The sequence below is a fragment of the Phacochoerus africanus genome, chromosome 7 (genome assembly GCF_016906955.1).
Source record: "Phacochoerus africanus isolate WHEZ1 chromosome 7, ROS_Pafr_v1, whole genome shotgun sequence".
Taxonomy (NCBI): domain Eukaryota; kingdom Metazoa; phylum Chordata; class Mammalia; order Artiodactyla; family Suidae; genus Phacochoerus; species Phacochoerus africanus.
In genome coordinates, this window is record NC_062550.1 from 14842366 (window position 1) to 14863790 (window position 21425).

A 21425-nucleotide genomic window follows, 5' to 3' on the forward strand; every position below is an offset into this window, starting at 1 on the left:
TCCTTCTTTGCTCCTGAGGCTGTTTCCAGCTGTTCTAGAGCCTGGTCCCTCGGAGCCCAGGCCTGGCTGCAGCCTCTCCTTGGCTGGGCCTTGTGCAATAGCTCTGCGGTTGCTCCTGTGGCTCCTCAATTCCCTCTCTTTGTGCTTCTGTTCTTGTTCATCTGGGTCTTGCCAGGAGGCTGGCAACCTGAGCAACTCCCAAGGCCCCTCTCAGAGGCAGCAGCCTGGGGTTAGCCTGGGGCCCGTGTGAGGGGAGGAGCCGCTGTGCCCTGCGCAGGACTCAGACGGTGGTGTCTGGCTGCAGCCGGGGGTGACTGTGAGAGGATGAAGCCCCACGAGCCATGATTTGGTTTACAGTTTGGCTCTCCAAGGCCAGCGGTCAGATTAGTTGCCTTGGTAAAGGTGTTAGCAATAATCAGAGAAATAGTAAATATTTACAGTTTCCCTCACACACCAGATGTAAGGTAATAATAATAATAGCAACTACAGACATTTATAGAGAGCTTTCCACGTGCTAAGCATTTCACATGTAAGAGCCCAACATGACCTCAAAACAACCCTGTGTCCTAGGCACTGTTTTCTTTATTGTATAGATAAAAACCTAGGCAGGGAGGTTATGTCACCTGTCCAAGGTCACACAGCTTATAGGTGGGGCTTGCTTCAACCCAGGCAGTCTGATTCCTGAACCCATGCTTATATCTTGCTGAAACCATGAAACCCCCTCAACAGGGTTCAGCATTCCCATTTTATAGATGAGGAAACAGACACCAAGAGGAGTTACGTAACGTGCGCTAAAGTTACTCTGTACAGCAAGGAGTGCTCACTGTCCCCCAGCATCCACTCTCCACTCCTTCCTTAGAGACGTACAGACTCTGCCCTCTCGGATTCTGGCTGCGCACTTGGCCATCCAGCTAGGTATCATTCCCTCCGGTGGTTAAATTCCCACTGACAAATCACGTACAGAAGTGTGGCAGGAAACTTCCGTGTCCTGAGGTGCACAAGAGCCAGCTGGTACTGGTTGGTGCAAGTCAACCATGTGCACGGCCCCTGCTCTGTGTTCAGTGACATTGCAGGGCTAGCCTGAAATCAGCCACAGTGGAAGTATTTACACCATGGAAATTGGCAAATGCTACAAACCACTGGCCCCACTGCCCTCCTGGGATGGCGGTTGTTAAACATTTACCAGCACACCACTATCTATGTCACTTGCTTAAAAGGAAGCTCCTAGGCCTGGGCTCCCCCTGTGTCCCATTCCCCAGCTGATAAAGCAGATGTGACAATGTCCTAGCTCTGACCAAGCAGGTGAGCCCAATGCTTCAGGGCAGGGCCAGCAACCTTTTTCTTAATGGGTGAGACAGTCACTGTGTTAGGCTTGTAATCCTTGATGGTCTCTGTTGTGACAGCTCAGGTTGGCTGCTGGAGTTTGAGAATAGCCACAGACAATATGTCAACAAATAGGGGTAGCTATGGCATTCTCGTCATGGCTCAGCGGAAACAAATCCGACTAGGCATCCATGAGGATGAGGGTTCAATCCCTGGCCTCAGTGGGTTAAGGATCCGGTGTTGCTGTGAGCTGTGGTGTAGGTCACAGACACAGGTTGGATCTCACAGTGCTGTGGCTGTGGTGTAGGCCAGTGGCTATAGCTCCGATTTGACCCCTAGCCTGGGAACCTCCATATGCTGTGGGTGTGGCCCTAAAGAGCCAAAATCAAACCAAAACAAAACAAAACAGGGGTAGCAATGTTCCAGTAAGACTTTATTTGAAAAAATAAGAGAGTGACTAGTAGGCCATAGTTTGCTGACCTTTGCTGTAAAGGAACTGCAGAGCAACAAGATGGAAAGATCGTGGGTCTCCAAGAGGAACCATGTTGCCCCCTCAGACTGATCTATTACACGAGGCGGAAATAAACATCTACCTCAGTTAAACCTCGGTACTCTGCAGTCACTCTCTTGTCATCTACCTCATACGGGAGCTGAGAAAGGAATTGCCCCTTAGGACTACCCTCCTGAGAGGTCACGAAGGAAGGTGCCTTTCCTGGAATTTTTTTTTTTAATTATTTATTATTATTTTTTTCCCACTGTACAGCAAGGGGGTCAGGTTATCCTTACATATATACATTACAATTACATTTTTCCCCCAGCCTTTCTTCTGTTGCAACATGAGTATCTAGACGAAGTTCTCAATGCTATTCCTTTCCTGGAATTTAAAGGGCCAGATCTGGCTGCTTTTCCCTGTTTTCTAGTTTCTGGAGCTCTAGATGATGCTCTAGTCTGTAGGTCCACGGCAGGCACAGAGCATATAGGAGAGTAGGCTTCTGGGGCTGCTGACCCGCAGGACAAAAGCAAGACAATGCCCCTGAGTGTGCCTGAGGTTACACAGACCAGGCTGTCTGTGGGGGCAGGGGTGCAGGGGTGGGGGTGGGGTCCTGCTTGCCCAGCTCTAGTTTTCCAGTTTACTGAGTACCTGGAGGAGGTCAGCCTGCGCAGAAACAAGGCCAAGCACTTACCAGTTCACATTTTTGCTTCAAAGCTGTTCCAGAGGTTCTCAAAGAGCCACAAAGAAAGCCACACTCTGTTCCTGCCGTGAAGCACAGGAGTCTGCCGGGAAAAGGTGCTGGCCTGGGTGCAGAGGGGCAAACTCTAGGCCAGAGCAGTCCTAACACCCATGCTGTTGGCTGGCACAGGGTTTGAAAACTGCTGGAAAACTTTGATATGGAGCATATACATGCCTAATTCTTCCTGTCTGACTTCCAGCTGGTCCACTCACTGGTGTTTCTGGTCTGGCTCTGGGACATCTGAGTATGGACCCTGGACTAGTGAAGGGTGACATAGGTTAAGTTCTAGTATCATAGATGGGTCTTAAGGAGCCAGTATTTTAAGAACTCTTGATTCATTCATTCTGATTACCTACTGTATGTCAAACATTGTGCAAGGCACTCTAATTGTGTCCTTGCTCTAAATACTTTATTGGTTTCCATAATAATAATTTCCACAGTAATAATAATAAAAATAATAATGGCAAACACACATTTATTTATATGTACCAGGAATTACTCTAAATATACATATACACACATATAAACATATACATATCTGTGAATAAGTATATGTATACACACACACACACACAGATATACTAGTTACATATATAATCTTATCTAATCCTCACTCTAACCCTAGAAAATTTATCTTCATTTCTCGGAAGAAGAAACTGCAGCACAGAGAGGCTAAGTAACTTGCCCCAGGTCACAGAGCCTGGAAGAAGTAAGTAGAAGTGAGATTTGAACCAGGTAGGCTGTTCTTACCACCCCATTCCCTGCCTCTCTGTGCTCTGAAGTCCTTCGATGTTCAATTAGATTCTATTCAAATGCCACCTGGGTAACTACTAGATGCCAGGTCCTGGGCTGGGTGCCAAAGAAACACAGATTCCCAACCATAGGCTTCAAATTCAAGGCTCTCTTGCAGGTGCTCTTCTAGAAAGTTCCCTCTCTCTCAACCATTTCTTCTTTCTCACTCTTCCAGCCACAAGACCTCTTCCCACACCACACACACATTTCCCTGCGGCTTTCTTGCCTACCTGCATGGTGCGCCCCTCACTGCAAATCCTCGCCCCTGAATCCTGCTTTCCTTCAAATTGTGTTCTACAGCCAAGTCCCAGATCACAGCTTCTGACCTGCAGAATCCCAGAAGGTCGGTGCTGAAGGAGAGCACTCAGCTCAACGCTTTACCTTCCTAGGATCAGGAGGCTGGCAGCCTGAGAAGGGTTAATTAATTTCTAGTGCTCACAGATGTACTTAGGAGCAGAATCCATGTCATCTTCTTCTCTTTTTTTTTTTGGAGGTTTCCAGCCTAGGGGTCGAATCGGAGCTGCAGCTGCTGGCCTATGTCACAGCCATGGCAACGCGGGATCCACGCCACATCTGCCACCTACACTGCAGTCACAGCAACACCCAATCCTTAACCCACTGAGTGAGGCCAGGGATCAAACCCGTGTCCTAATGGATACTTTGTTACCCATGAGCCATACCAGGAACTCCTATGTCCTCTCCTAGGGTCACTGAGCAAGCCTCTCTATGGATAGCTTTAGGTTTTGCGGGACTGTGATTTCCAACCAGGGGTGATTTTGTCACCGAGAGGACATTTGGCAATGTCTGGAGACATTTCTGGCTGTCATGACCAGGCAGGTACTACTGGCATCCAGGAGGCAGAGGCGGAGGATACTGCTAAACATCCTACAACATAGAGGACGGCCCCCATAACAAAGAAGGATCCAGCCCACGATGTCAATAGTGCTGAGGCTGAGAAATCCTGGTGGAGGGAAATACAATTTTTTTGCATCATCTCTTATAGATCGGGCAGTTTCCATTACAAGATCCTGTAAGCGTGACAATAAAACGGTGCCTTCAGAAATGAATCGTGAAATGGCAAATCAGAGGACTATAGCTAGACCTCCCTCGGAGGGAGAGAGCCCCCCATTCCCCCTCCTCAATGCAATCCCCCAAGGAAGCCAAGTTCTCTTTCAGAGGCTTCAAGTCCTCCCTTTGATGAGTTTTTCCTTTTGGGTAGCAAAAAGACGAACAAATCGAGACTGTTTTGTGCTGAAGTCAGTCACACTGAGATCTCCGTGCACCTTTCTAAGAAAAAAAATTATATGATTGCAGCAAATGGAACATGTAATGCTTGCAGAGTTCCTGGGAGAAATCTTTGTCCAAAACTCGTGCCCACTTGCTGTTTAATGCTGCCACTAAAGTACAGAAAAGAGCCAGCTCATTAAACCTGCCTCCAATAATGTAACAAAAATGTGATTCCACATCCTCCCCCCAGCCAATCTTTTCTGCCTTGTGAGATACAGCAAGGGGCCTGGAAAGCTTTTTCCTCCTTAGAAACACATGCTCAGTTAGTGGCAAAACCCGGTGTGTTTACTTCCCAGCCAAAATAGAAATTCTGGGTCTGTTCAAATATGTGAAAAAAGACTTATCTCAAATGCAAGGGCTACAGATACTCAGGAGAATGAAACTAGTGTGTTCACATCTGAATGTGTGGTCATGTCACTTTGAGTAGAAAGTAATGAGGCAGAGTCACCATTTCTTACTTTGGCATCATGGTTTGTTTCAAAAATGTCGAATATGAGGCCTATTCCTACAGAACGGAGTCACCCTTGATTTTGGCAAGCCCTTGATATATCCCCTTTTGGCATAGACTCATTTTTGTCCTCCAGAATCGTTTACCTCCTTTAGGTATTGGAGGACCTGAATTTTTAGCTGGGCACATGGCTGCCCTGATAAAGACTACATTTCCCAGGTTCCCTTGCAGTTAGACATGACTAAGTGCTGACCAATAGGGAGTGAGGGGAAGTGATGTGTGTAATCCCTGGGGCATGCCCTACCCCTCTACTTTCCTTCTTCCCACTAGACAGAGCGCCCAGCCCTATCAGGCCATGCAGGGAAAGGTATCATCTACGGGGCCACAGAGCCACAAGAGGGAAGGTGCCTGGGTCCCCGACCTGCAGTTGCTGAAATAGCCCAGACTGCCTATGCTTGGATGGTCAGATGAGAATTTTCAGCTCCTATCTTATCCAAGCCACAGGTACTTTGCATGTCTGTTACAACTAATGAATTAATATCCTGATTAATCCATTCCACAAATTGCTCTTAATTTTTTTTCTTTTTATGGCTGCACCTGCAGCATATGGAAGTTTCCAGGCTAGGGGTCAAATTGGAGCTGCAGTTGCAGGCCTACTTCTCAGCCACAGCAGCATGGGATCTGAGCTCCATCTGTGACCCATGCTGCAGCTTGTGGCAACGCCAGATCTTTAACCCACTGAGTAAGGCCAGGGATCAAACCTGCATCCTCATGGACACTATGTCTGGTTCTTAACCTGCTGAGCCAAAATGCCTACTGCAGTTTTTAAATTTAAATCAATTCAGGAGGATTTAAGGTATCCATTCACCATGTATCCATCCATCCTCATGGCTACATGAGGATGCAGATTTGATCCCTGGCCTCGCTCAGTGGGTTAAGGATCTGGTGTTGGCGCAAGGTGCAGTGTAGGTTGCAGATGCAGCTTGGATGCCACATTGCTGTGGCTGTGGTATGGCTCCAAAAAGAAAAAAAATTAAATCAATTCAGTGGAGCACACAGGAAGCACTAAATATATGCTGACTACTGCACTAGGTGCTGGAGATTCAAAGATGAAACATCATCTTCCAAGGAATTCTAAAAAGAATGGAGAGTCTTTATAATACTTTTCACAAGTAAATATATCAATTCTTGAGGTGTTAGGGCAAAGTTCTAGTGTTGCAACCCCAAAGTTCACTGCAGTCGCACCAGTCCCATAAAGCGCTCTATGACAGGTTTGCACATTTTTTTTCTGTCAAGGGCCAAATAATAAATATTTTAGGCTTTGTGGACCATGCCGTCTCTGCCATAACTACTCAACTCTGCCGCTGTAGGGAAAACAATCATAAACACTGCTAAGCAAACAGTCATGGCTGATTCCCCATACAAGGTGTTTTACAGAAATAGGTGGTAGGCAGCTATAGTTTGCTGACTCTTGCTCTACGGTAAAAGAATAGGACAACCTTCTCTTTGGGATTTACAAGAAATGCAGGGTGTTAAAAGCCCAGAGAATTTTTTTTAAAAGGTCTGTTTCATTTTATTTAAGCCATGTTTCCCAAATTTATGGAACCACTTAATTAAGTAATGGTTATTCATATCCCAGAACTGGCTTTCTGAATGTGCTGTTGCACACAGCGGCAAAGTAACTTTTATTGTTAATGGGTAATTCTAGGCACACCTAAAATACAGAGTAGAACAATGACCACCCACATGCTCACCAGCCCCCCCAACCCAGCTGAAAAAATAAAGCATTACAAGTACAAAGGCCTCTGCAGGCCCCTCCTGATTCCATCCTCTCCTCTGCCTTCCTGAGGTTACCACCGCCCCACCCCCTCAACTTGACACATTGCTGTCATGCTTTGTATTTTCTACTGCTTTTACAAACTCCTAATAATATATAGACTGTTTTGCACATTGGTAAATGTAATTCTAGCATGGCACACAAATCCTGCCTCTTTTTTTTTTTTTTTTTTTGCACAATACTATGTATCTGGGATTTAGTTACGAAATAACCAGTGGCTCTAGGTCATTTAGTTTCATTGCTATTTGCTATTCCACTGAATGAACCCACTAGTATTTATTCATGTTTTCCTGTAGAAAGCTTGTTCTTTTTTCTTTATTCTGCTATTACAAACACTGCTTCTCTGAAGCACATCACCATATGGGAGAGTTTCTCTAGGGTATAGACCTAACAGTAGAATTATGTGTTTTCAAGTTTACTTGAAAGTGGACCCCTCGGGTGGTGGTTAAGAGTTCTCCCTATTCCACATCTTTGCTCAAATCTGATACTGTCAGACTAACCTTTTTTGCCAATCTAGTGGGTATGAAATGCATACCAGATGTGATTTTGGAATCGCATTTCCAGGACTACTGGTGAGGGTGATCCCTTTCTATACATTTCTTGAACTATTTCTATGCTCATTCTTTTTTTTTTTTAATTAAAAACAATTTTTTTTCTATATTCATTCTTCACAGGGATCTGTGGCATTGATGATGCTGACAATGGACACTAACCCAAGAAACTGATGGGCATCTGAATTTCTAAGGGGAACTAAGGCTGGGGGCTGGTTCCTTCAAGGTGAACCAGTGGGCCTCAGTCAAAAGTTACTTTCTCATTTCCCAATGCTGATTCTTTGAAGTTACTTTTTTTTTTTTTTGTCTTTTTAGGGCCACGCCCATGGCACATAGCAGTTCCCAGGTTAAGGGTGGAATCTAAGCTGCAGCTGCCAGCCTATGCCACAGCCATGGCAATGCTAGATCTGAGCTGCATCTACGACCTAAGCTGCAGCTTGTGGCCACACTGGCTCGTTAACCCACTAAGTAAGCCAGGGATCGAATCAGCATCCTCATGGATACTAGTCCATTTCTTAACCCACTGAGCCACAACAGGAACTCCTGAAGTTACTTTTTTAGTGAGGAGAACCTGGGCTTTGGAGTCAGACCTGGTGCAAATTCAAGGTTGGGCACCTTCTGCATGGGATCCCCGGCAGGTTTCCCATCCTCCAGGAGGCCCAGTGTCCTCCGGTGTGAAGTCTCCCATGCAGTTGGGGGGAACTGAACACAGCACAAGAAGCACCCAGGATGGCCAGTGTCCGACCCAGGACCTGGGGTCATCAGTTCCCTCTGTCCTCCTGTGAGATACCGAAGAGGATGTGAGCTGACGCTCCACTTCCTTCCTACCCCCCTGCACCCCTCATTTTCCTGCACGGGGGAAGGTGTCGCTACCATTCACATGCAGAATGTCAGACCACGAAAGTAAGTAATCTTCAAGCTAGAAAGGACCTGGAGATCACCTAGGCTGGTGGCTTTTAACTTTTCATAGGGTGATGAAAGGCAAGTTCACTTTGGAAAAAGGGCACATATGGTCCAAATTTGTAGTCAAGGTTTTGATGACTACAGCTTTCTGAAGGATGGGACCTGCTCCTTCATGGTTATCCAAAGCACCTTTGTCATGGCCTTACACCAAGAACTTTGTACTCAGGACATGGCTTTGTAGTACATACTCGGTTGCCTGGCTAATTGCTAAGGGAAGACAATGTTTCCCGTGTCACAAATATTTTAACCTAGCGTTTGGGAGCTTTGTTCCCAGATGAGTAAATAAGCATCTTGAGTACAAATTTAACAGACTCAAAGCGGGGGGAGGGGGGCTTTTGCAAAATCCCCGTTCCCAGGAAATCAAATCCCATATGGCAAACTACATGCTCTGCAAAACCGCCAGCCTGAATGTGACGCCCCAGTTTGGAAGTGAGCCTCCAATGCCATTTCAGATGTAGTTCTCTAGGTTGCTCTAAGCACCAAATGTGTTTGTTTTGCTTTTAACGCTTTGGAAGCTCAGAACAAATTCCAAGTGTTGGCAAACTGTTGGCTGCCTCAATCTGGTTTCCGCCCACACCAGGCTGCTGAGACTTTGTGAAGGGCACTGGTGGCTCCCGCACTGCCAAGCCCGGTGGCCTCCTTTTGGTCTGCATCTTCTGCCCACGGGTCAGCCTTGAATTCTGATGACCCCTCCCTATCCTAGCTTCCTGAGTTGGCTACCGCACATTCTGCAGGCTTTTCTCAGACCTGGGAGTCCTCTTTGTCTCATGATGACACTTGATGGGTCCCTTTCCTAGGCTTCATCCCCACACATGACTTCAATGGCCACCCGTTTGCCAGGGTCTTCCCCAAAAGCCTCTTTAGCAAAGACCTCTCTTCTGAGTTGCTCCACATCTGAATCTCACCTGCCTACCTCTGTCTCCATGTTGACACCTTTTTGCATCTGAATCAGTCCAGGAAACGTCTGAGCCCATCACTTCTAGGATCACAACATACTTGTAACAGCCCTTTGTACCATTCACTCATTCACCAAGCATTTACTGGGCCTCAGTTATGTGCCAGGCTCTGTGTTAGGCTGCACGATCAAGGAAATTGATTTCTGGCCCAACGCTAAAGAGAGAAGGAAGCCACTGTCTCAGATAAAGTCCAAGCTGTGACTCTTTCTTCTAGAATATCTCCCCAAACCTCTGCTCACTTGGATAAGACCCCACCAATGAGGGGCCATGTGTGCTGCTGCCCATGTCCTCCTTCTCTTCTGTTATCTTCTCTTCCTGCTGTGACCCCATCGAAGGTTGCAAAGGCAGCTGGTGATGGACACCCAACTGCTGTGGGCGAGATTCAGGACTCCAGCCAAGGATGGCCTTCACATCTCACCCTTTAGAGGAACTATAAAACCTAAGTCATCCAGGGGAACTCTGATGGTGAGCCCCCCTACCCCACACCAGCCAGTCAGCCCTGGCTGACTCTTTTCCTGCACCCAGAAGGGACTTAGCCACCATCAGTGACAGAGGGGCCAAGACACACCTGACTTCAGCCTGGGCTACAAACCATATCCCCGAGAGCAGATGAGCACATCTCTTCAAGGTCTTTATTTCTCCTCTCTCTGAGGGGAAGTTGAGGCTACTGTTTTTGGTGATCTGAAGGAGCTGACCTTCTTGGCACACACTTGGGGAGTAAGGCTAACTACAAATATTGAATGTGCATTTACTAGAACACAAGTATGCGACATGGTTTCCATACTATACACTGTTCAATGGTTTATATATATATTATTGTACATAATACTTCCTATAACCTCACGAGGTGGGCGTATTAGTGTCCCTATTCTACAGATACAGAAAGTGGGCCAGAGAGTGAGCAACGTATACAGAAAGAGTAAGGAGCTGAGCCAGAGTTTGAACCCAGGCTTTCAGGCTGCAGGGCCTTCGGTCTGCTTCTTCCCTAATGAGATGATAACGTGAGCACTTAATTCCTGGCATCCTTCCTCTGCTGGCAGAGGCTGACATGGACTCTCTCATCTCCATGGACAACCAGGCGGGCAGCATCGGGCACTCATTTTCAAAACTGAACCCATGATTACTTCTCCGACATTGTCCTTGTCCCGGATTTGTTAGAAGCATCCCTAATTACACACTCCCCCAAGACAGAAACCTCAGCATCAACTGTTAACATAAAAGTTTGATGAGAGGACTGGGAGGTGGACGTACATGCTACCAAGTCCAAAGTCAAGTAAGTTGCCCTCCCGTCTCTGCCCTGCTGTGCGATGGGCTGGATTGTGTCCCCCTCACAATGGAAGTTCTAACCACCCTATCTTGCACCTGGTGAAGTCAATGTAGCTTTATTTGGAAATAGTCTTTGCAGATGCGACCAAGTTAAGATGAGGTGGTTACGGTGGGCTCTCATCCAGTATGACTGGTGTCCTTGACAGGAAGATGGACATTTGGACAGAGGAGCAGAGGGAAGACAGCCACATGAGGAAGGAGGCAGAGATTGGAAGGATGCTGTCACAAAAGCCAAAGAGTGCCAGCGGCTCCCAGAAGCTGGGAGGGAAAAGGAAGTCTCCCCCTCCAGACACTTGAGAGGGAGCACAGCCCTGCCAACCTTGACTTTGGACTCTAGCCTTCAGAACCATGAGACAATAAACGTCTATTGTTTTAAGCCACTTAGGCTGTGGTACTTTACTACAGCAGCCCTAGAAAACCAGTCTACTCAGTTTTCTAATTGCCCTCTTTATCTACAAGTCTGGATATGGGTTTCATATCTATCTGTCCAGAGACATTTGAAGTGCAGGTAGCAAATACTCATGTATATACTTCACACAAGGGTGGCACCTCATGTGCTATTCTTTATGGCCCTTTTCACTTATAAACACACCAGGACTAATTTTAAACACTGTGGTAAAGTATATCTAACATAACATTTATCATTTTACAATTCTTTTCTTTTTTCCTTTTTCAGGGGCGCACCCATGGCATATAGAAGTTCCCAGGCTCAGGGTTGAATTCGAACCAGTTTATGCCACAGCCACAGCAACACTGGATCCAAGCTGCATCTGGGACCTATGCTGCAGCTTGCAGCAATGCCGGATCCTTAACCCACTGAGTGAAGCCAGAGATCGAGCCCACATCCTCATGGATACTAGTCTGGTTCTTAACCCACTGAGCCACAATAGGAACTTCACTATTTTACCTTTTTTTTTTTTTGGTCTTTTGAGGGTCACACCCATGGCATATGGAGATTCCCAGGCTAGGGGTCTAATTGGAACTGTAGCTGCTGGCTTATGCCAGAGCCACAGCAATGCCAGATCCAAGCTGCGTCTGTGACCTACACCACAGCTCATGGCAACACTGGATCCTTAACCCATTAAGTGAGGCCAGAGATGGAACCCACAACCTCATGGTTGCTGGTCAGATTTGTTTCTGCTGAGCCACGATGGGAACTCCTGTTTTACCACTCTTAAGTGCACAGTTCTGTGGCATTAAGTACAAGCACATTGTCATGCAACCAGCACCACCATCCATCTGCAGAACTCTTCCATCTTCCCAAACTGGAACTTGGTACCCATAAAACACGAACTCCTTATACCCCCACCCCCCAGCCCACCAGGGCCATCCGTAACACTGCTCACCCCTACATGTGTCCCCAAGTCCTGGGGCATCTATCGTCTCTGTTTCTCTAGCATCCTTCCCCATTGCTCAATCCCCACTGCTCCTGCATCAGTCCGCTGTCAGCATCCCTTACCTAGATCCCTGCAAGAGCTTTTTGACTCCACGCTCCTGCCTGCCTCAGTCCATCCCCCATGCCACCACCAGCCCCTCTTTCTAAAATACACCTTTTTTTTTTTTTTTGGTCTTTTTTCTAGGGCCACACCTGCAGCATGTGGAGGTTCCCAGGCTAGGGGTCGAATCGGAGCTGTAGCCACTGGCCTACACCACAGCCACAGCAACGCGGGATCTGAGCCGCGTCTATGACCCACACCACAGCTCACAGCAACACTGGATCCTTAACCCACTGAGCGGGGCCAGGGATTGAACCTGCAACCTCATGGTTCCTAGTCGGATTCGTTAACCACTGCGCCACGACGGGAACTCCTAAAATACACCTTTGATGTCACTCCCATACTTAAGCATCTGTGACAGCTCCCACCTTCTGCATGATACAGGCAAGTCTTTGGCATGGCGTAAAAGATGGTCCCTGGGCTGAATTTAGCCAAGCTTTCTGTCCTGCATCCAGCCTGGTCCAGAGGATGCGCTCAGAGCAGTGTTGGTTGAACCCTGTGCTCTCCGTTTGGGTTTGAATTCCTTATGTTTCCTCCAACACACATTCCGACCTTGGCCTTTGCATATGTGGCTCTCTTGGTGTGGACTTGCTTTTCTAATGGCCTTTCCCCCTTTCTCTCCTCTCTTCACTTCCTCTGTCTGATAAATCTGATTATTCTGCAGGATTCAACTCTAATGGTACCTCTTGCATCTCTAACTCTCCCAGACCTAGAGCTTTAACTGCCTTACATTAGAGCATTGACCAGCTTTTTCTGTAATTCCTTTGACCTCTCTGCCTGCCTGCCCCCACACCCCAGTCTAGGCCAGCCACGCAGTGGGTGCTCGGTCTGTGTGTCCTGAGTGCAGGGCGGCTTCCACAGCTCACTTGGCTCCTGGACCCGGCTCCATGGCCTGTCCCTGGCTCCATGGCCTGTCCCTGACACCCTTATGGGAGAGGACAGTTGAGCCCCAAAGGGACCCTCCTGGGATCAGGGAGAGGGCGTTTTCCCGCCTTCCAGGAGGCGCTAATGCACTGATGTCAATGCAGGGGCGGCAGGGGCTCCAGGAGGGTCACCTCGGGGTGCACAGCACGGGTTTAATGTCCACTGGAGGTGAAGGAGCTGGCATCTCGTGGCTGCACCTTCCTGCCGGCCCAGCCGGAGAGGCCGGGGGAGCTGTGAGGACAAGGGTGCTCAAGGGGAAAGGAGAGAGTGGGTCTGACTCTGGGAGAGGCCGGGGAGCCTTCCAGGGCCCCACGGAGCCAGGCGCAGGGCCCAGGGGCTTGGCCTCTGCAGGTGACCTTCCCAGCGAAAGAACAGGGAGGCCTAGGTCTGAATTCAGATGTCAGTGCGGACTTGACCGAGGGATACGGCGTGGATGCGGCTCCGGATCTCCCACCCTCCCATCTTCTCCAGAAGCCCCTGGCCAGGACAGCGAGTTTTCCTTTACAGCAGAAGCGTGACACTGCCCCTTCCTCTCCAAGGTCCCAAGATGCTCTGGCCCTCCCTCCTCCGTTCCTCTCCACCCCACTCTCTGGTCCGCTTTCTTTGTAACAGTACTCAGACTTGGCGAGATCATCTTGCTCATCTGTTTGCTGTGGTTTCTTGTCGGCGTCTCCCCAGCAGTGGGTCAGCTTGGGGGCCTCCATCTCTAGTTCAGAACAGACCTGGCTCCGCAAAGAGGGGGAAGGGACGCCTTTGGCCACCAGGAGCTGGAGTTCCCCTCGTCCGCGTGATCCTCTCCTGAAAGGGCCACAGGCGCGGAAAGGGACAAGGACCAGCTGCTCCAGCAGCACCAGGCCTGTTTCCTACATGATGGGCAACAGCTGGGTTTCCCCTGACCTGGTATCCCCGGGTCCCACACGGGGTCTGATGGGCCATCAGCACCCCACGTATGCTTGGTACATGAACTTGAACTTGCAGCTGTCATCAGAGGGCTGTGTAAGAGGCTCCAGAATTTCAGTTTACGTGCTTTAGCGGCATAACCTTTGCCTCAGAACCTAATTTGGCCCAAATCAGAAAAACAGCAAAACCTGTTCACCTCACGAGGTGCTCAGGAGACCTGGGAAGGGTTAAGAGGGGCAGAGCAAGCAGTGGTGCCATTTATTAAATGCGTATGTGACCCCCCCCGCCCAGGGTCCCCAGGCCATGAAGCAGGTGTCACCCCGACTTTTACAGGGGATGAACCTGGCCCTGTGAGATGGTCAAGGTGACTTGTTAGAACGCAGCAGACCCAGATGAGAGCATCTAGTGTGAAAAGTAACAAAAGAGCAAAGGGAAGAACATAATGATCCAGGTTCCCTGAGTTCCATCCTGATACTCTTAGCATCCTGCCATCTTCACACTTACCCATTCTGGACAGCTCAAAATCTGGTTTGTATTTAAGAAACACTTCCAAAAAGATGAACCATTTTCTGGAGTGAGCCCATTGTCCTAACAACTCTCAATTGCTGTTGGCAGGTGCTGTTTATCAGCCAAGACAGGATTTGAGAACACCCTTCCCTATCATCATTTTAACACAGCCTCGCTCTGGAGCAGAAAATCTGCCTCCTTCAAATATGGGGAAAACAATATTTTCTATGCTTTGTATTTCTGAAATGTTTCAAAACCAACTGTTAATAAGAAAACGTACAAACCCTAATAAGAAAATGTACAAACTCCAGGAGGTATTATTCGCACTTTCCTTTATTCTAACGTCCCTCTTTCCTACTTTCCAAAGAGCAGGAAAAAGAAGAGAAAGGGCTAAGTTTCCCAGGTTTAGAGTATCTGATACTTGAATGAAGGGAGAATAAATGGGTCACCCCTGTCAGCGTACAATCTGCAGCCACATCAAATGGTCTTCCTTGTGTATAAACCCGATCGCCTTGATGAGGCTTCACTGTAGCAGAATAAAAACAAAAGCAGAGCTCCGGCAGGCCTGGCCAAGGTCACTGTGAAAACCCACGCAGCCCTAGTGTCAGACCTGGGCATCCTTGACTCTGCTTGCTCTGTCCCAGCTGCTATGTCCAGGCTGCCTCCCGCCAGGAAGCCATGGCCAGCTGGGAGGTAACTGTATGTGCTAATAGTCACGGACACCGCAGCCGCCCACACCACGACCCAGGTCCTTGCTTCTGTGAGAACGCCAAACTACCCACACTTTCCTAAGGCGGATTATTTGGTGGAGGCGGGGGTGCTCAGCTCTGCCTGACGCAGAGCGAGAAGCCTGCCCAGCCACTTCGAAGATGTGGAGGAGGGCAGAGAGACAAGTCCATTTGCCCAGTCCTCTGTCCTACACCTCATCTGCCTCCCAGAAGCTGGGTGGCCGTGGACAAGTTTCATAACTGCAACTAGCTTCAGCCTTCCTGTCTGTAAAACGGGATGGCAAAGTCTGCCTTGTGGAGTTGCTGGGAATGGTACACCATGAAGACGGGTGCGAGGCGTAGGGTCAGTGCCCGATGCCTGGTTCTTGGATATCTGATCAAACGAGACTTCTTTGATGCCATCCCTGAAAACTGGAGACAAGAATTCCTGCTTCACAGTGCACTGGATGTGGCTGGAAAATATATGTATGTTGCCTAGTCTGAAAAATAGGTTTGCTTAAAAACAAAACAAAACAAAACAAACCTGCCTCATCCTATCATGTACCGACTTTAGTTAATGGAACTCATGTTGACTATTTAGGAGACATGTCCAATGGAATACTATATTTTAGCTTACTCTTTGAAGATGATTTCAAAATGATGAAAATTTAGCTGGAACACTCCATTAGAATAGTTTCTACGCACAAATCATCATCCTGGAGACAAATGAGTCAAGAAGTGAGAGACAAGCGACTAAAAATAGCCTAGAGACGCAAGTGGAACTGACTTCCTTTGTTTCCTTGCTCTTCGTACATCCTGGCAGGTGACCATAATCACGCCCTGAATGGCAGGGCTGAGGCATCAAACTGGACAGACACTGAGACTGAAATCCCTGGTGTGACCGTCAGAACAGCACACACGTGGTCACTGGACCATGCAGTAAATGCTCTGTGCTGCAGGAGGGGCACCGAGATGGACAGAGGCCCTTGGAGCTCATGGTCAGGCTATGGACTTAGGATAAGACATAGAAGCGTCTGGAAGAAGGCTATCAGTCAGCATCCCCCAAGACAGCTGAGTCTAGGTCTAGCGCAGGGACCAGAAAAGTTGGTGATATTGCTGGGTATCTGGGTTTGATTTCTGGTTCCTAACTCTGTCTTCATATCTGTGTAATGCTGGAAGAGTTAACCTAATCTTGCTGGACCTTGGTTTCTTCTTCTGTGAAATGGGAAAGCACTACTTTCCCAGATAACAAGAGTATTTGGTTTGAGGCTTAGATGAGACAGGGTTAAGATAAAGCAATACCTAGGTAGGTGCCTCCATTATTTGTGCAGGGATAGTAGAGACTTGAGACAATGCTCACTCATAATGACCATGTCATGAGCGCTTACATCCTTTTAGGGAACTGGGCGGGTCCCTCATATTCACCACCCCGCTTGGTGCTCACGCCAGTCTCTGAGGGGGCTGCTATTATTACGTGCATGTTATGGGTGGGGAACCTATGATCAGAGAGTTTCCTACGAGCCACAAGGATCTCATCTTTGGCACCTCCACCTACAAGCTGTCTCACCAACAGCTTCCCAATCTGTCAAATGGGAAGCTTATACTAACCCCAGGAGACTGCTTCAGGAACGAAAGGAGACAAGTAATGAATGCAAGTCTCTTGGTACAATTAACAAGTAGCGCATAGTAGGTGCTCAATAAATGGCTGGGCCCTAGTTTCTCTCCCTGTGACCTGCTGTTATTCTAGGTGACAAGGTGAGTGTAAGGGATGGTGGCACAGCCAGCTTCTGCCCAGACAGAAACCTGACCAGAGTACAACTCAGTGGTTAGAACTGGCTGCCGGGGGTGGGGGTCTGGGCTGCCTGAATTCATATCCCAGCTCCACCACTTACAAGTCCTATGATCTGGGGCATGTTACATAACCTGTCTGTGCCTCAGTTTCCTTATCTGTAGAGTTGGCATAATAATAATGCCCACTTCATAGGGCTTGGGGAACATGAGACATGAATTAATCCGTGTAAAGCACTTAGAACAGTGCCCCGCATGTGGTAAGCATTCAGTAAATGCCTGATGACTTCCATCAGGCCCCTGCATGTTCTCGGGCTGCAGTGGGCTATGCTTTATACCCAAACCCTCCATTTCCCGGCAGGCCCCCAGTCAGATCCTGGAAGGGTGGAAATCTGCCGCCTGGCCGCATCATGGACTAGATGAACTTTAGAGGAGAGGGCACTTCTCATCAGGTGGGCTGCAGGGACTTGAAAATGGTGCCAAAGACCATCTGGGCAATAGCACAGAAAGTCAGGAAGGCACACACACACGTGCGCACACACCTACCTCTTGAGTTTCTAGGCTTTCTGCTTTTAGAGCCAGGGTTTGACTCCGCTGAGTAAACGGTTTCATTTCTTCCACTTTGGATAAAAATGAGCACCCATGCATGGGGTCCCTGAGAGGCCCATGACTAATTCCCACCCCGATGCGGGAGAGACCTGGGTGCAGGTGTGACAAATGGAGGGAGAGGGTGTCCCCATGCGTGTCGTGTGAAAAAACCACAGGCGCACTTCTCTCACCCAGCCAGGAATTCTACTCTGCGTTTGTTAGAAAACTACAGCGACAGCAAAATTTACTCCTAGTGGAGAGAGGGAGAGAAGAGGGTGGCAGGGTTGCAGGGTGGGAAGGAAGGAGGGAGGACGGGGGAGAAAGGAGAGAGAGAAAGAGTGGGAGAAAACAGAAGGAATATGGACAGGCTCTAGGCCACCGGTATTTTGTAATCCAAGAATCAGGAGCATCCTCAGGTAGCTTTGCTCCTCGTCCTCCTCCATCCCTGCACCCTGAAGGACCTGCTTATTGTGAAGCCCACGTCTGTCCTTTAAACCGGCGGAGCCTCGATCTCAGCGATGGCAACGTGTGCCCGCGCACACCGCCCTGCGGGCCTTGGCTGGGAGGGCCAGGCACGACCAGCCGCGAGTGCCGCGGGCGGCGCTCCCCGCACCGGGACGCGGGCGTGGTGTGCGGGACGGGCGCCCTCCCTGCGCCCCCCGCAGCCCCCGGGTTCCCCGCCCGCCGCCCTACCTGAGCTGGCGCGGCTCGCAGTCCACGCCGGGCAGCAGCAGCCGGGCGGCCTGGCGGACGTCGTCGCTGTCCATGGAGAAGCTGCGGCGGTGGCCGGCGTGCGCCACGGCCACCCGGATCCACTCCATCAGCGGCGGCAGCACGAGGAAGGGCCTGCGGCGGAGGAGGGACCGGAGACGCGTTAGGGCGGCCGCGGCGGGGGCTGCCGGCTCAGCCCCTCCCCTCGCCTCCCTCCCTCCCCCAACCCCCTTTTCCCCGGAGACCCTGCCTCTGCATTCTAAGTGCGAGAACCTTTGCAGACATCCGGACCGCACCGGTGAGCTCGGGGCAGGCTCTCCCGAGTCTTTGGGCCTCAGTTTCCTCATCTGCAAAACGGGGATAAAGTGCCTGAAAGGATACGATGGGTCTTCAGTGAGTGGACTCTCCCTCGGCGATCATATAAAGGAGATGACTCACACAAAGCAAAAGCACAGGGTCGGGTGCTAGCAGAAAATCCAATAAACTCCTGGGGTTATCAGGACTTGGGGCTCCCCACGCTGGGGTCCTGTTTTGGAGCGTCCTCCAACTCTCCCTTCCCAAACCCCTAGCTGCTCCCTATCATCCTTCTGGAGCTCGCCCAGGCCTCAGCTCCGCAAGCACCAGGCTGCCGGCAGGCTTTAGCATCTGGAAACCAGCAGCCTTCCGGGAGAGCCTGGCCCGGCAGCCCGGAACAGCCAGCAAAGTGCAGGGAGGAGGGGGCGGCGCTTTGGGGCCTTGGCCACACCCCTGAGGCTCCGTGAACCTCAGGTTCCCCACCTGCTAAAGGGATCACAGCAGGGGGTCCAGCTTGCAGCAAGAATTGGCTGAGATGCATAACATAAGAAAGGGAATGTATGTATATGTGTGACTGGATCGCTTTGCTCTACAGCCGAAATAGGCACAACATTGTCAATCAACTAAATTCTAAGGAAATGGAAAAAATTAACTGAGATAATGCCTATGGCTGAACTATAATTTTCCAAGTGTAATACACTCGTGCCATCTTCCGATTTCTTCCAGTGATTATTATAAACTCCATCCTCACATTAGGGAGCTTTCGGAAAATACTAACATTTGAGTCCTATCCCAGGGATTCTGGTTTAATTCATCAAGAACCTGGATAGACATTTTTAAAACCCATGTGAACTTAATATAATCCAGAATTATCTGGATGGCTTGTTAAATGCAGATTGCTGGCCCTCACCCCCAGAGAGTCTGAGTCAGTAGATCCGGGGAGATGGCCAAGAATTTGCATTTCAAATGAGTTCAGGGGCAACGCTGATGCTGCTGGCTGGGGGCACACTCAAAAGAACTTTAATGTACTGTAAGGGGCCTGGGAATCACCTGGTTTTGCGTGTGTGTGTGTGTGTGTGTGTGTGTGTGTGTGTGTGTGAGAGAGAGAGAGAGAGAGAATGAAGATTCCCTTATCTTCAGTGATGCTGGTTGAGTGGGGTCCATGAATATCATTTCAATAAGCAGCCCCCCCGATATTGATTTAGGTAGATCAAGGGCCACACATTGAGAAATGCACAGTATCGATCGAAAAGATTCCCTACCATTCAGTATGGCTATGAGCAGGGTGAGGCACATGGGATCTCTAGCGTGCACAATTTAAAAAAGGCCAGATCATGCCAATGTGTTCTAGCAGCTCTCCTGCCTTCCCCTGGCCCTGACGCTGCCATTCAGCCCAGCAGAGCTGCCCCAGGGGACAGGAGAAAAAAAAGAGGGTGGTAAATAAAGGGTTCATCTACCCCGGGCAGCAGCCCTTCAGAGTAGGTAGATGTCATGAGCTTCCCACCATGTTTTTGGTGACAGGTTTCAGTTTTCCCAGAAAGCAAAACCTATTTACCTAATGTTAATATTCAACAGCTTTTACATTCATGTCATTAATCCCATCCGTGATCTCATCTAAATGCTTAGGACCAACCTATAAGCTAGAGGTGATTATGCCCACTTCATAGATCAGAAGAATGAAGTTTATCGAGGTTAAGTAACACGCCCTGGATCACAAGGTTAGCAAGGAGAACCGAGCTGGGAGTTAGATCCAAGACATGTGACTACAGAACCCAGGAGCTGTAACCCCATGTGACACCAATGGTCTCTTGTCCAATTTCCCAGCATGCACTTGCTACCCCAGGTGAGCCAGGCTGGTCATGGACTTTTTGATGGCATGCCATTTTCATTCCTGCTCAATCCCCCCTCTGTAATACTGTCTCCAGCCCTTTAAAAATCCACACCTCACTCAGCCTTCAAGCACAGTTCACATCCCCCCTCTCCCTAAACATTTCTCCTGAGGACTCCTCCTAGCTCGGACCCCACCCATGGAAGCCCCCACCCCAGTGGCCTTATTCCCTGGCCTTGCAGATGCCCCATTAGAGTGTTAACTCCACAGGGCAGGGACCTGGGGCTGCTGGGTTCACTGATCCAACCCCAGCCCCAGTCCCAGAACAGAGCCTGGCAGGCTGTGGGCACTTAATAAATAAAGTGTTCATGAAAAGGACTAAGCTTTATCAATTCCTCACTGGGAGAAAGAGAGAAAATCAAGTTTCTGGATGCAGGGACCTGTGGGGCAGGTCCCAGGGAATTTCTGCCCAGATCCGCCTGCTGCTTAGGTTGTCGTGCTCATTTTCTCATTCCCTCCATCACCTAAACTGAATCAGGCACTCAATAAACACACACGGACTTGAAATTGAATTGGACTCTACAGTCTCAGGTGAGCAGGACTTATTTTTGTCACCATGTCTCCATCACCACTGAAACCGGCTCCGGGTGCTCAGAGAACACCCCTCGGGGTTGTCATTTCAGAGGCAGCACCCCTACGCCATGGCCAAGCCTCTCCTTTGCTCAGCGCCCCCGAAGCAGAGCCTGCAACTCCAATCCCCGAGGGGCTGCGTCTCTGGCACAGACTGCCCTTCAGCGGCTGCTTTTCCTGTTAGATGCTGAGGCCCGGGGCACACAGCCAGCTTCTGATGAATGCTGAAGACAAGAAAAAGAGCCTCGACCGCCTTCAAAATCACACCTTTCCCAAGACAGCCGGCGAGCACCAGCATGAGAAACCTTGAACCCCAGGATTCCAGCCTCCTCTGGAA

The 21425-nt window shown here is 49.3% G+C and overlaps 1 protein-coding gene across 3 annotated transcripts in view; it reads right to left on the minus strand.

The window, feature by feature from the left end:
• The window catches only part of ABTB3 (ankyrin repeat and BTB domain containing 3), a 316107-nt gene that overhangs the window by 51545 nt on the left and 243137 nt on the right, over positions 1-21425 (minus strand). For all 3 annotated transcript variants that reach the window (XM_047786462.1, XM_047786461.1, XM_047786463.1), the window contains exon 4: positions 18319-18471. In XM_047786462.1, the coding sequence (XP_047642418.1) occupies positions 18319-18471 (153 nt within the window). The remainder of the gene's footprint in view (positions 1-18318; positions 18472-21425) is intronic.